At 36.9% G+C, this 15,202-nt stretch overlaps 2 protein-coding genes across 2 annotated transcripts; one reads left to right on the forward strand and one right to left on the reverse strand.

The window, feature by feature from the left end:
• Positions 1-509: 509 nt before the first annotated feature.
• On the reverse strand, positions 510-10,981 carry LOC104813323 (187-kDa microtubule-associated protein AIR9; the record flags this gene model as incomplete). The annotated part of the gene is made up of 27 exons (XM_019202357.1): positions 10,609-10,981; positions 9,183-10,045; positions 8,974-9,045; positions 8,516-8,581; positions 8,357-8,428; positions 8,180-8,245; positions 7,987-8,049; positions 7,843-7,908; positions 7,425-7,524; positions 6,874-6,975; positions 6,295-6,527; positions 6,084-6,198; positions 5,842-5,962; positions 5,516-5,691; positions 5,080-5,215; positions 4,767-4,867; positions 4,613-4,660; positions 3,770-3,954; positions 3,555-3,672; positions 2,861-2,988; positions 2,736-2,751; positions 2,583-2,639; positions 1,542-1,660; positions 1,152-1,320; positions 909-993; positions 709-782; positions 510-607 (listed from the first exon to the last, which is right to left on the reverse strand). Coding segments are annotated over exons 2-27 (3,405 nt in total), but the record flags the coding sequence as incomplete, so codon positions are not given.
• Positions 10,982-12,965: 1,984 nt separating this feature from the next.
• Positions 12,966-15,039, forward strand: LOC104812684 (accelerated cell death 11). The gene is made up of 4 exons (XM_010539962.1): positions 12,966-13,247; positions 13,719-13,891; positions 14,210-14,355; positions 14,770-15,039. Exons 1-4 carry the CDS (start codon positions 13,056-13,058, stop codon positions 14,874-14,876), a joined length of 618 nt encoding a protein of 205 aa, XP_010538264.1. The 5' UTR covers positions 12,966-13,055; the 3' UTR covers positions 14,877-15,039.
• Positions 15,040-15,202: the final 163 nt, after the last annotated feature.

The raw sequence follows: 15,202 nt of genomic DNA on the forward strand, positions 1-15,202 counted from the left end.
TCTGTAATAGACGGTAGAGTTTCGGGAATCGGTTCGGTTTTTTCGGTTTTACAAAAATAGATATCAATCGGTTTTATATTATATTCAGTTCGATTTTGGTTTTTATTAAAAAAGATATATATATTTTAAAATTTTTCGGGTTTTTGGGATTTTTTTCGTTTCGGTTTCATAAAATTCAGTTTCGTAAAAATAATATCGATCGAGAATTTAAAACAGTTCAAATCGAGAAAAATTCCGTATTTTGTAAGATTCACTGGTCATACCTGATTCTGATTTTGTAAAATACAAGTGACTTTTTGCACTCTGCAATAAAAAAAAGCTATGATTTCATAATATTTGTAAATTTCATTTTGTATTATGGTGGCTTGAATTTTTCTCCTGAAAAAAAAGTCTCCGACTTTCAGCCTCAATATATTTACTTACATCTTCGTCGTAAGCGGTGACGTATCTCAGGCCTCTCTCTCTCTCTCTCTCTCTCTCTCTCTCTCTCTCTCTCTCTCTCTCTCTCTCCCTCCTCTAGGATTGCCTTTTATTCTATCCTCCCGGACAGGAGTGTAGACAAGTTCAATTCTTTTCCCAACATCCTCCAGCGATAAATCCAAAAATTCTGCTCAGAGAACATTTTGACTAGTTAGGAGCTAATTTCAAAGGAAACAGCAAGAAACCTTAACAAAATAACCATGCTACGAGAAAAGGGATCAAACTTACCATCATTACTCAATTTCTCCTTAACATCATTATCATTCACCCTAAACCATTCATGGTGGCAAATTCCCTTTATCCTGTATTGGAAGACGTTAATTTAGTTGTACAGTAAGATAAGAGATTCAGCTGCTCCCTTATCCAATTATCTTGTGAGTTTTTAACAAGTTTTCTAAGTATCTACCACCAGTTCTCCAAGCGCTTACCCTCCAATATATGAAGCAACAAAGCTCAAGCGTTGTCCTTCAATCATTGATCCAAGAAACTCCAGTGACTGACAAGTAGGGGGGCCTGCATCACAGAAAGGTCCACAAGATGAGCCCATCTGAAACAAGAATCATCTCATGCATTGAGATGACTACCCCCTTGGGTACTACAAGAGTCGGTGAAAAATAAATAAATAAATAAATAAGAAACACAATAGAAATGTTGATCACGAGAGAATTTACCAGCTATGATTGGTCCAATTAGTTGAGAAAGAACTATGGGTCCACGAGCCCTGTCATTTCTGACAGGCTCACATGAAACTGAAATGAAGAAACCTATATCATCCACTGAGAGTTGATATGATGGGGTAGTGGCGCCTTTGATTTCGCATGGGGAGCCATCTGAACTAGCCTGTAGAGAAAAGCTCACTTAATAAAACATCAAACTGAAGAGAATGGTCATGCAGATTGCTCAACCGTTGAATAAAAGATTATGTTGCCTCTAATGGTTTTGAAACTCTCGAGCACCATTTAGTGCATAGGTGTCAGAGATGCATGCATAAGCCCACCCAAGAAGAAATGAACAGCCAGCCTAAAATGGTTTTGAAAGTTTAGAAGTACTAAGGTCAATACCCGAAACCACCCGAAAACAGATGTGCCTTCTTCACCACCCCAATATTCTTTTTCTGCAGATAGTATTGTCCCTTCAACAGCAACTCCAACGATCCGAAGAGACACCACTCTTGGGCTTCCTAATAATCATGCATAACTCCTCATGACAAGCGAACTTTCATCCACGACAAAGTGTGAACCAAACAATATTATCTTTTCTAACTTGGAGTGATCAACTAACATTATCCTTCCTTTCGTCCCAGTTTCATAACTCCTTTCCTACTTCAAATCACTTCCAACTCTCTACTTTTAGTTATACCTAGGATTTCCTAATTTACTTGGATACTGGATCAAAGTTCGGAAGGCTGGATCAAACAGACATTTGCATCAGACAAGATTATCAATTTGAAGCTTGGATATCAATTCACATAACACCCATATGGTAGCAGAACAGAATTGACCAGACCAGTATGAAAAAGTAAGAAGGTGATAGTTATAGACACTGCTACTTGCACACGAAGAGAACCACCCAAAACGAGAGGCCTTTTAAGGCAATTTTTGCATGAACGGTGAAATCAAGAAAAAAGTATTTGTACAGAAACAAGACCATGAATATGTAGAATTCCATTTTTCCTGCGGAAAATAAGGTGATTATGATCATCTGATTTCGAGAAAGGCATAAGTAAGCTGATTCTTGAACACAAAAAGGAGACTGAATAACTAGATTGTTTTCATGTTATGTTAAATAAATCAAGTTATCATAATAGAAATAGAGAAAGAGTGACTATCCACTTATATGCCTAAAAGGGATTGTATTTCTAATTTGCATTATTTAACACCTACAAAACAAACTGAAATAAAGATCAGACTGTGACACTAATTTTAATCGGAAAAGAAGAGTCGTCAAAAGTAACTTTAAGGGATCAGAAATTCCTAGTGATAATTGTTTGAAACATACTTTCATAGATGCCACAGTTGTTCATGACCGTCTATTACCTAACATTTAAAATAAAATGGGAGACAGAATATAAATATAGAAAGGACAGGACAATGCATCATCACCTGGACGAATACGTTCTTGGCCCGTGCACGTTCTTGGCTCACCCTTGATCCCGTCATCTCGAACAGGAGTACATTTAAAGGAAATGAATTTACCAATAGTTTCTTTTGTAATGGTATACTGAAGTTGCCCAGAGGCCTCAGGTATCAACGTACCAGGGTCATTTTCATCCTGCAATATTCAAATAATTAGCTAGCTGACTTAGATAAATTTGGTTCCAAAGAGCCAGGGTTAGGATCTAATCTCAGATGTTACAAGTGTGCAAGCTTGAAGGATATACCTCGAGACAAAACCATTTATATATACTTCTTCCTTCATGCCCTCCTATGTATCCATAGGATGCTGTCAACAGTCCACCCTCAATGTTATCTCCAGTAATTGACAGGAAATTCAAGCTGGGAGGAAGTGCTACAAGTAGTGAAAATCAAAATAGTACGCACAAATTTAGTAAGAGTTCAACAAGAAAACTGCTCCAGTTAGAAGACAAATATCAGAATAAGCACTAAACTTTCAGGATATAACTAGATAGGTAAGATTGGATATCAAGAGAAAAATAGATCCCCACATGAAAATTGTACGATTGTGTCAAGGATAACATCTAGCTCATCAATAAGTAATATCCTCAATCTAATTAATTCGATATGCAAAAGTTGGTCCAACTTTTGTGGGAAAAACTTTTTACACAAACAAAATGGCTATACCCATTATGGAAGTTTGAAAGGAGAACGAGTTTAGGGCAAAGGTTTCAACAATAACTACAAAGCATTACAATGAAACAAGATTTGAATTGCAAAACCAGGCATTCTATACCACAGAATACTGAGACTCAAATTTTTAAGATGGGCAGGGGTACAGAGAGGAAAAGGGATGATGCATAATTACAAATAGAAAAAGTTTATTGCATTTATAAACTACGCAACACCAGAAAAGGAAACTGGACGAGCACAGAAATGAAGAAGAAACTGCTAACTTACACTCGACTGCTCTTTCGGATATTACATATACTGGTTCACCACATTCACCATCAGGGGACATTGGAGTATATTTTGCAGCTATGTAATAGCCGACTGCCCCCATAGGTATGCGGAATGCCTAGGCAAAACATTAGCATGCAAACATTAACTGGTACTAAAAAGGAAAATACAATCCTTAGAGAATATTGTCTGACGACTGTTGTGCATTAGCCTACCTTTGCAACTTTTGAAGTGCTCAATGCTTCAAGAAACTTCTCCCCTTCCAGCGTAGAACAACTCGATTTGAACCACTGTACTCTGCTTGAACCTTCACTTCCTCCCGTAACTGTACCTGTTGCCATAACCTTACTGTTCTCACTTAGGTCACCAACCAGCTTAATATTTGTCACTTTTGGGGGCGCTACAATGTAAACAAAAAGAAATAGTGCAGGTCAGTGAGCAAAAGTGAATAAGAAACCAAGAACACAATTTGGATGAACAATATTGTTCAAAGGACCATGTGATAACAAATGCTAATGGATAATGGTAATGCAGTCAGAAATGGTCACAGGCTCATAAAAACAGTTTCCGCCCATAATGAGATAGTAAACCTATCATTTCAAGTAACAATTTAAGTTGATCCTAGAAATGGGGAAAATGTCAGTTTCCTAGGGAACACAGGTTGCAGAGAAGATATCCAAGAAAAAATAGAAGACCTTTAACACAGGAACAAATTTGCTCAAACAATAATCAAGCTTTAATATAAAGGTATCTGGGAATTTCAGATTTTTTTCACTAAACATTTTATGATTGAAAGATGAATAAATGAAAGACATGCATATAAACAGAATCCTTAAACAAAATAGCAAAGTTTCGAGGAGGAGCATTTTTGTTCTTCAAGATTTTTATAAAACTGTAAACCCAAAGAAGATGATAGTTATGCTATAAAAAATAGAACAAATCATACACGAGGAAGCAGAACCTGAACAAGATGATCCTACTACATAACAAGTTAACAACATGAATGCCTTCATAAAAGAAGGATATAAGCCAGCCTTCCACAACAGTAATGAACATACCTTGCTTAATTACATTGGATGCAGTTGACACAGGGACCCCTTCTTGTCCTGAAATTTTCCCGACCAAATCAGAATTGTGCCCAACCCTCTAAGTGGGTGACTTGGTTAAAGTCACAAATCAGAAAGGGATAAAAGAAAAAGAAAGAGAACCAACCCTCAAAGTTTGTCGGTATGTACACAAAAGTGACATGTCTGCCAATATCTTCCTGGGTCAATGTATACACAGATGTTCCAGCTGATACCAATGACAAGTCTCTGAAATAAAGATGACACAGTATGAAAGAAACAAAGTCTGAGAAACAAGAAGGAAAGGAAGAGATAACAGAGCTGTAAACAATTTTCAAATATTCGTAAATGATCATATGTTAAAAAAGGAAAGCTTTTCCTTATCCTTCTAGCAGTAAAACATAGGAGATCCGAATAGAGCAATTCAAGAGCATAAATATGCACATGAACATCAATATTACCCAGTTTCCTTGTTCTCGCGTAGCCATTCGAACTTGCTTGGACCTTCCTTGCCCCCAAAATAATCTCCAACCCCCTTTAAGACACAGCCTTCAATGACATCCCCAATAATTCGAACATTACTTACAGATGGAAGAGCTGCAACCAAGACTCAAAATTAATCCTCTAAAACCAGAAAAATATACCAGACAGCAGGCTTATACTTTTTCGTAAGGAGATACCATAAGAACAGCCAAAAATCCATCACTGTATCAACTACAAGAGACATAAATAAACCCATAATAAAAATATTGCAAGCAGAAACAGCTACTATACAGGACTCAACAGTGATGCAAAAACAGTATCATTTAGACCTTGTAAGTTGTATCATTACTGAAAAACGTAAAAGATTAAGAAAAGGGTAATAGAGATTGCAAGATTATGAGCTTTATCTCCCACCTGCTTTTATGAAATCTGTGTACTTGTATTGAGGTTCTCCTCTGGCACCTTCCTCGGTAACAGGTGTGTACATAAAAACCAAACTGGAACCAACATCATCCAAAGACAACCTGTATTCCTCATCTTCAGCTCCAGTAATCACAACCGGACTGCTGTTCCACTTTCTTCTCAACCAGCTGCTTGGAACAAAACGATAAACCACAAAAAACCAGTATATATGGGTAATGGCCAATCAATTTGCATTTAGATCAAGAAACAAGAAATAGTAAGTTCATCACAACATGGATGTATTACAGAAAAAGGAAAAGCTACAACGACAATCCCACCTGGTAACACATTTTCCTGGTGTCCCGCCACACCATGCTATCTCTGCTTGACCCTTAACAATGCTGCCCTCCACAAGTTCCCCATGTACTTCAAGGCTAACAACTCTCGGTATTCCCTTTCCTGCACAACGCTTCCCATAATATTCCAAATGGCCAAAAAAAAAAATATGTGATGCAAAAACAAATATTGCCAGGTTTGAGAAAACTTCCACCTAGCTTATCGTATTACTGAAGAAGCATACCTCGTGTAACCGGCGAAGATATGGCAAATATGGGAGGGTATTCTGTCTCTCCTAGAACAGGAGTACATTCAACTTTAAGGATTTTACCAATCTCTTCGCGCTTTGGCCAATAGACCTATAATAAATTACAGAATAATAACAGAAACAATTAGTTTTGCTATCCATTTAAAGTGCACACATGCAAGTGAAAAAACGGCAAGTGTGAGGTTACCTCTTTGGTTGCATCGGGAATAGGAACAAACCTAGAGAGTGTTCTGTCTGCCACAAGCCACTGATATCTCAAGGTTAATTCAGGATCAGTAGCAATAGTACTTTCTTGAACGAGACCAAAGTGGCAGCGACAAGGAGATTCTTCAGAAGGTTGATCAATAGATACTTCTTTAATAAGATATCCGGGAGGCAACTTATCCTTCCATCTCTCAACTAAGAAGCGAAACATTGAATCTGTTCACAAGAAATTATACCAATCTCAATTAAAGCTCTTAAACTTAAAAAATAGGATTTATATGCTCATCAACAGTTAAGTTAATAGAAACAGACAGGTAGTATCAGAAAGACACATGGACATCAACACGAGAAATCCATTTTGATAACTACTCAACCTTCCAAATGCAAGCATTGGAAACAAAAAAAGTTGAAGAGGAGGAAAGGCTAAAGTCCTCATAGGAGAAAATTGAAATATGGTAGAAACATTCCAGTAAACTAGGAAATGTTGTGCAAACCCGAAATTTTTAGGAACATTCTCTTGCCATGAAGAAAGATTATAAGATCCTTGGAAATAATTTTATACCCGTTGCAAGCTCCGCCTTGCAGAATTCCCAACCATATCTGATGCAGAGGGCTGCTAGTGGAGGATAACGCTTCGCGATTACTATCTCCTCGCGAGAGAGATCTGGTGAAAATTTTCAGTTGGAAATACATACGTTGGCTTACATATAAGTCCAAAATGAATTAATTGATTTGGTTCATAAAATTTTGTTTATTTATTTAGTAAAATCTGCTCATAGTGATACCTTTTCATATATAGTTATCTCATCTATTATTGAGTGATAATTATGGCCTTGATAAAACCAGAATGTTCACTATCCCAAAATTTTCAGGTTAAAAGACTAATCAGTATTGACAAGTCGTGTTATATCTCCATTGATGTAAAGCTAAAATAGTTCATAACTCCTTCCCCGAGATATTGCTCAGTTTCGAGTTCCACGCACCAAGAGACAAACCTCTTTTAAAGCTCATAGATGAGCAGCAAGTTTACCAAACCAGCCAACTTTCTCTGGTTAAAGGGTAAGAACAAGTATCCTTAAATAATCAATCCGAGTCAGGTCTAGTTACAAATACCTCTGTCATTGAATTTCTTCAAGGTGGGACCTACAAGTAATATGGATGCAGCTTCCAGATGAGGCATCTTAAGTAATGGATTCTCCTCCACACGTAGATGCTGCAGAAGAGAAAACACATAAAATCAAGAACACAAAACTACAAACTTGTATAATTGAATTCGATAAAAACTAATATCCTTTATCTTGTAGTTACAGGGTCCAGAGACCATGGTTCAAGCACCATAACCAAAAAAAACATGCTTGAGATGACCCGTGCAGACCATGCCATGATAAAATGTGTCATAGGAACAACATTTTGGTCAAAGGAGGAAACGCTTACATAGATCTATTAGTTAAAATAGTACAAGCAATCACCTCACCGACCACTAAAACTTGAAGGGTCAAGAATATGTAATGAGATAAATAAGGATTCCAACCTCAAGAACTGGTAGATATGGAAAGCCCTTCAGTGTTGTTATCTTGTTTTTACTGGCAGCTAATACCTGAGAAAATCTTGATAAATTGAAACCATATGACTTAAGGAATGGAATGTTAACAGCCTTCTGAAATGGAAAATGTACCTGAAGTCGAGGTTGACTTGCCATTGCAAGTGACTTTAACTTATTTTGAGCAACAGAGAGAAACTAGTATGGGAATCAAGCAAAACCCAAACGTTGAAAAAATCAAAATGACAATCCACGAGAGAAGGGCTACAAATTTGACAACTTAAAAACAGTAAATTTGGCAGAAAAGAGGAACTCTTTTAATATTTACCTCTAAGTTCGGAAGTTGAGGCAAGCTTGCAAGTGAGGTGATCTGATTTCCAGCAAGATAAAGTTGCTACCAAAGTAATGTAAAATTTAGAAGATCCATCATATAGCACTCATAAGTAAAGAAATGAGGGAACCAGAAAAGAAAAAAAATTGTTGGTATGAGGACGAAAGGGAAAACCTGTAGCACTTTACAGTTCTCAAGTGGTTCGAAACCAGGCCCTTTGAAATCATTAAAACTCAAATCCAGAACCTGAAAGGAAGAAAGTATACATATATTTGCTAGAAAAGCTAGAGGAACTGGAAATCAGAAAGGAAAACAAAAACTGAGATATTTGACCTTGACTTGCTTTAATATCTCAACCCCTTCCAACGTAGAGAGGAGATTGTCTCTAAGATACACAAACTGAAAGCAGCGATAGAAGAAAATAAATACAAGTTAAAATTAAATAGATTAGGAAAACTTTATCAGCATATAAAGAACATATATAATGTCCAAAATACTGAGCTTTTTCCTGATGGGGTTTCCCCAGCTTTCAAGCTAAACTCTCTGAGCAAAGCATAGGAATAGTTCATAACTACATGCTACAAAACCAAGACAACAAACTACTCTACTATTTCTACATCAATCTTCCTTATTGCTATTCAAATCCAAGATTCAGCATATCCACCCTAGAAAAACATACCATGAAGTTTCACAGTTATTCTACAAGCACTCTCCCTTCCATGGCCAAAACCTAGAAGTCCATAAAGCTCAGCACTAGACCTCTGCAGAATCTCAGAAGAACATAAGCTTACCTCAAGGTTGGGCGACAAGTTCAGCCCACTGGCATTTAGGCTGCGAATCCTGTGGCCTCTGAGATCCAATCTCTTGAGAAATAAAAATAACTAACAATTCAATCAACAAATTAAAGAAGAGGAACAAGAATTTCACAAAGTAAAGCCAACAGCATAACCTCATGTATAAAACCTAGCAACAAGAACAAAGACAATAAGGAAGTTCTTACCACATCATTGCTAGCTTTAACCTCAACCTGTGGGAGAATGACGAGCCGTGAATCACGGCTTTCTGGGGTAGCTGTTTTCTTCCTCCCAGAAAATTTGGAACTCCGATCAAGGGGCGTAGGCAGTACTCGAGTTCTTAAACCACTAGAGACAGATGTTGATCCAGCAGGAGAAGAAACCTTAGAGTCTGTCTTTCCACTTGTAGTGAGAGCAGAACGCACTCTTGCAGTGCTCGTAGTGCTGCCACTACTGTCAACGGATGAAGATGGAACTCTTTTAGAAGACAGGGAGACACTTGTAGCTGGCTTCCCTGAAGACTTGTTGGTTATATCTGGCTTACTTACACAAGACCCAGTTGACTTTGTCAGACTCGGACCAGCTGGTGAAGTTGGGATAGACTTCCTAGTCTCAGGAATGCTTGCTCTAGATTCAGACTTTGCGGAAGCAGAAGGCGGCAATGAACTCCTCCTCAGTTCCGGAAGAGACCGCCTCACTGGATCAGTAGCTGAAGCAGTACTTGTCCCTTTCGCCATAACTTTGTTGACACCATTTGGCCTGCCAGGTACTCCTCCAGTGCTATTTCTCCTGGCCACAGGGACAGAATTCGAGACCCGTAAAGAGGAAGATACAGTTGGCTTTGTCAATTTCGAGACGATGTCTGATTTCTTCTTAGTAGTAGCAGTATGACTTGACACCACCGACACTTCCGAGACACTCTCTGGACTTCTCCTCCCATCAATTGTAGATACATTGTGCTGTTTCTTGGCATCGTCCAACATTTCTAAAGTTCCTCCGCCAGAATTTGCTGTTGCTTCCTCCATTTAGAACTCAAAACTAGTTGAAGCTCTCAATGCAAACGTATATCCTGGAAGATCAAACAAAGGCACATAATAACCCACACTCGTCAATATTGACGTTTCAGATGAGAAGCATCCAAAGAATGTCAGTTGAAAGCTGGAAAATTCAGAAACATGACAACAAAAGAAACGATTTTTCTTGTACTATCTCCCTATCCAACCATGACAGTGTTAGAAAAATTGCGTGTTCCCCTATCGAACCATGACGGAGTTAGAGATGTTACGTATCTTGTAGAGTCTACCATTGAAAGAAAAAAGAGTAACGTTTCCAACTTCTTTCAGCTACACTGTGGATTCCTTACCAATTTTGCCCATTTTTGGAACAACCAAAACACGCAAAAAAACAACAAAACAAATGGTCCGACAAATTTTGGAAAGAGAACCAATCTGGCAAAAGAAAATTCGAGGAAATAAAATGGCTGACGCATATTTTTCTGAAAAAAAAAACCAGGAAATTCGGAAAATAAAGGTATAGAATTCGAAATCACAAACTATCATAAATTTCTGAAAATGATAAGACTCGAACTCCACTAAGAATGCGAAGAAACAAAAGAACAAAAAACAAACTCACCAAATTCAAACTATGCGCTAAAAAGAAGTAACCAAGAAACGAAAGAACCCATTTTCCCCGGTTCAATGCAAACAGCCGGAGAATGCAAGTTCCACGGCGAGACTCCGGCGAAGTTCCCGGCGGTTGCAGACGAAGGAAACTGAGGAATTCCCGAAGAAACCGATGAGTTGTAACGGATATGTAGATCTGAGTGAACCAAGAAACGAAACCGTCGTCGCTCGTCGCACCGAAAATTAGGGATTTTTTGTGCTTTACCAAACAGACAAGAAAAAAAAAAGAGGCGAAGACGACTGGAGCGATGAAGCGTGGCGAGAGAGATAAAAAGCTGGAGAGAGTGATTGGTTGCCGAGGAAGAAAATTAAACAAAGGGAAAATGAAAGAAAAGCAAAGGAGCAGTAGCAGTACACTACAACGAGTAAACGGGACAGAGTGTACGCATGTCTTGGGAAACTCAAAAAGACACCCCAATATTATACACTTTTCCCGAATGTAACCCCCTATATTTGTGTTCTTGTCATTAAAGTACCTGTACTATACGGATAGAAATAAACCCGAAATTCGGGTATCCTATCATTCTATTTGAAGATATGTCTCTCATCTCATCTTCAACATGTCGATTTCATCCGGAATATATATTTTCATCAATCATTTTAATGATAACCTGTAATGACTTTAAATAAAAATAAAATTTTAATTTGTAATAGATTTTACAAAATATTAAATATTTTATTTGTACATTTTTAAAAATTGAATTTCGATATTGTTTTAAGAGATTGACTTATTACCTTGAATATAAATTTTAAATTATTCTAAAATTATTTTTAAGTAGTAATTTTATAAGTAGTTACGGTCTTAGGTGTAGGGGATTCAGGGTTCACTATTGGTGAAGACAAAATAATGAGAACAATGTGGGGGACTTGACATACACAAAAGTAACATGCGGGGTTTTCATGAAGAAAAATAGTAGTTATAGGGAGGACTCGTAAATATTTTAGTAAATAAAATAAATAAACAATTACCTTTGTTTTGTTCTAGAAGGAATGGAAATATAAACAAATCTGATAATTGGAGAGAGAGAGAGAGAGAGAGAGAGAGAGAGAGAGAGAGAGAATGGAGTTTGTGAAAAGGAAAAATAGAAATGGCGGAAATTGTAAAACCATTTTTTTAAAATGGTGTTATATTTTTTTTTCCCAATTTGGCTAGGACCCTGCTTGGCTCTAAAGTAAAAAACAAAACTATAACAAAGAAATATTGTTAATTTTTTATTATCTTATCTTATCTACACCATTATAGTTTTGAATGAGAATGATTTTTATTTTGAAACTTTTATTTTAATTTTTAGTTTTTAGATTTTAGTTTTTCGATTTTATAATATTTATAAATCTGAAAAATATAGTTTTTGATTTTTTATTATTATTTTTTTACCAAAATGACTTTTCAAGTTTATAGAGAAATAATTTTATAAAAATTTAAATGGTATTTTTTTTAATTTTTAGATTCTAAAAACTCCAACCATATTTATCCTATATACAACAATAACACCTTCTTAATTCCAATTTAATGGGATCGGTAGTCCGTCAGATACCAATAATGATTTTGGAGATTTCTATATTTTTCCATTCTAAAAGATTGAACTTTTAGAAAAAATTAAAAAAAAAAATCGTGAAACTATTTTTAAATTCAAATAACTGAAATATAATTTTGTAAATAAATTATCAGAATTAATAACTAATAGAAATATATATATATATATATATCGAAAATATCGAACCGAAATAATTTAACCTAATTTAAACAAAGTTGACGAGTTTTAAAACACAGTTATTTTTATGAATTTTAGTTATACTTCTAGACATGGTTAAACATAAAAATGATGTTTGAAACAATATTAACGTTTAAATTGAAAAAATAAATAAATAAATATCCGGAATCCGGATATAAAATATTTATTTTCCACATTAGCAAATATTATTCTTTCTGTTTGCAATAGAACTTATAATAGACAATTTACCAAAAAAATATGTAATAAAAAAATATAATCGGACAGAAGACAAGACAGAGAAACATTAATCCACATTTCAGTCCAAAAAATATTAATCAATTCGGCTAACATTTTATATCCAACCAAAATACCTAACCTTACAAAAAAAACATATCATATTTTCATTTAAAAAATATTTTTTAGCATTTTATATCCCACCAAAATAAATTAATTAATTAAATTCCATGCAGGGATATCTCTAAACAAGGACGGTGATAAGTTAACATTATCGCGGGGAAGGATTAAATTAACTCGACAGCCAAACACGACGACAATATTCGATCAGCTTCACCTTTGAGTCATTTCGCAGGAAAGTAGATTCCGCGGCAATCAACAGTCGCAACGATTGTAGAATAAATCGACTTGGAGAGAGAGGGGGGAGGGAGAGAGAAGAGAGAGACCGGCGATGGCGGGTTCGGAGACGGAGAAGCCGCTGAGGAAGATCGCCGATGCGTTCAAGGAACTTGCCTCCGCCGTGAATTCGCCGAGACCTGAAGTACAAGTGGCGCAGTTCTCGCACGCTTGCTCTCTTGTCTCGCCTCTCTTCGGTTGCCTTGGTATCGCCTTCAAGTTCGCCGAGATGGAGTACGTTGCGAAGGTATGTTTGGCTCCCGAGGAGGACATTCTTCATTTACATGCTTTCACTAGGCTCAACCGATCAAATATGAAAATTTAGCAGTGGAATTTGGTTCTTCTCGGATTGGCTGAAAGCGACACAGACAATGTTCAGAGTCTTTCGAAATCCAAGTTACAGAGTTTCTGATAGATTTCTAATTGTATTCATTGATCTGAAACTAGTGGGAAGTGACCTCCAGTTGTTGTTTTTCCCTACTTACTTCCTGATTTTTATCTTATCAAATGCAAAAACATTCGAAAACCCATATTTTGTAGAGGCTTGAACAATTTGGAATCCATGTTTGAATTTGCTTAGGTTCATGCATTTCAGATCTAGAGTATTAAAGGTTCGCCTTTGAACTTTTTTCTCTCTTAAAGAGAAAGCTTACAAACTAATTGTGAGTTCTATTGATTCATTAACTTTTGGGATGTCTTGGTTGATTAATGGTCGCAGGTTGATGATCTTGTCGAGGCATCAAAGTCAATATCAACATTGCAAGTAATGCTTGACAAGGACATTGAGACAAACACTGTCAAGAAAGCGGGTGGTCACACGAGAAACCTCTTGAGGGTAAAGCGTGGGATCGACATGGTCAAGGTTCTCTTTGAGCAGATTATTGCTACCGAGTAAAGTATTCTTCTGGATGTTCTTTTAGTTCAATCAATCTTTCTTCGTTAAGATTCATCAAACTTGCCAACGGAATCCTTTGTACCTTGTTTTTTTTTTTTGCAATTTCCATGGTGAATTGTTTAAAACACTGACCTGAAAGTTAGTTATTAATGCTACTAAGACATTTTTCGCTTGATCCGGATATTTCTTCATGCACTGAGCCTTTCTCAATGCAAACATATCGGTGTCTTGATTAAGCAAATGGCCGAGTGAAAGGAGATTGGTGTCTTGAATGAAAATCAGAAGGTTAACCACTTGTTAATATCTGTTTGCAGAGGTAACTCTTTAAAGGATGCTGCTTCCAAGGCTTATGCGCAAGTGTTTGCGCCCCACCACGGGTGGGTTATACGGAAAGCCGTTGCTGCAGGGATGTATGCTCTTCCCACGAGAGCTCAGCTTCTGAAGAAGCTCAACGAGGATGGTGAGTGACCAAAGACTCTCAACTCATTTGATACTCTGGTAATATAGTAGTGTATATTCTTTTCATTACTAGTCAGACCCATTCCAAAAATGATTTGTAACTAGATAATCCTAGATCAGCTTGCAAGGGTGAGATAAATGGAGATAACCCTAGTTGACCTGTATTACTCCCCCCGACCTGAGACTGAAGAGTATAGTAATTATACTCTTGTTCTAGAGTAACTTCGGCTTCGTACATTATCCCCAAGACAACGTCCTAGGTCGTTAGGTTCGGTTTATTCGATATTTCACTGTCTTGCCCTTTTTTCTTGTCGGGTTTTTCCCGAGCCAGCTCGTTCGCAAGCTGTATAGATTCTTGTAGGAGTTGCTTCTTTCACCTATGAATTCATCGCTCTATCTTTATGGATATTTTCAGAGACATCAGCTAAGATACAGATGCAAAGCTATGTGACGGCATCGGCACCAGTAATCACATACATTGATAAACTGTTCGTCTCCAACAAATTGGGTATAGATTGGTGAAGAACCTCCCGACTCAGCCGCAGAACCGATTATTATTCATCATATCATTATTGTACTTATTCTGAACGGTCTTTTACAAAGATGTCCTGTCCTTGAATCCATGTGCTATTTCCTGATGTTTCAGAGACCAAAATAAAAGCCCTTCGTTATATTTCGAGCCACAGTTTGGTCTGCGTTCGTCTCTTGTGTCCGCGGCCGGTTCCGGTATAGATGTTTTCATGTTTCTGAAAATAAAATTTTAAAGCGTTTGAATTCTTGCTTGAAAATTTCGAGAATTTACAGCTGCCGCTTTTGGTATTTGGAATTTTATTATTATTTCTGCTAAA

Source organism: Tarenaya hassleriana, unplaced genomic scaffold (genome assembly GCF_000463585.1).
Source record: "Tarenaya hassleriana unplaced genomic scaffold, ASM46358v1 Cleome2, whole genome shotgun sequence".
NCBI lineage: Eukaryota > Viridiplantae > Streptophyta > Magnoliopsida > Brassicales > Cleomaceae > Tarenaya > Tarenaya hassleriana.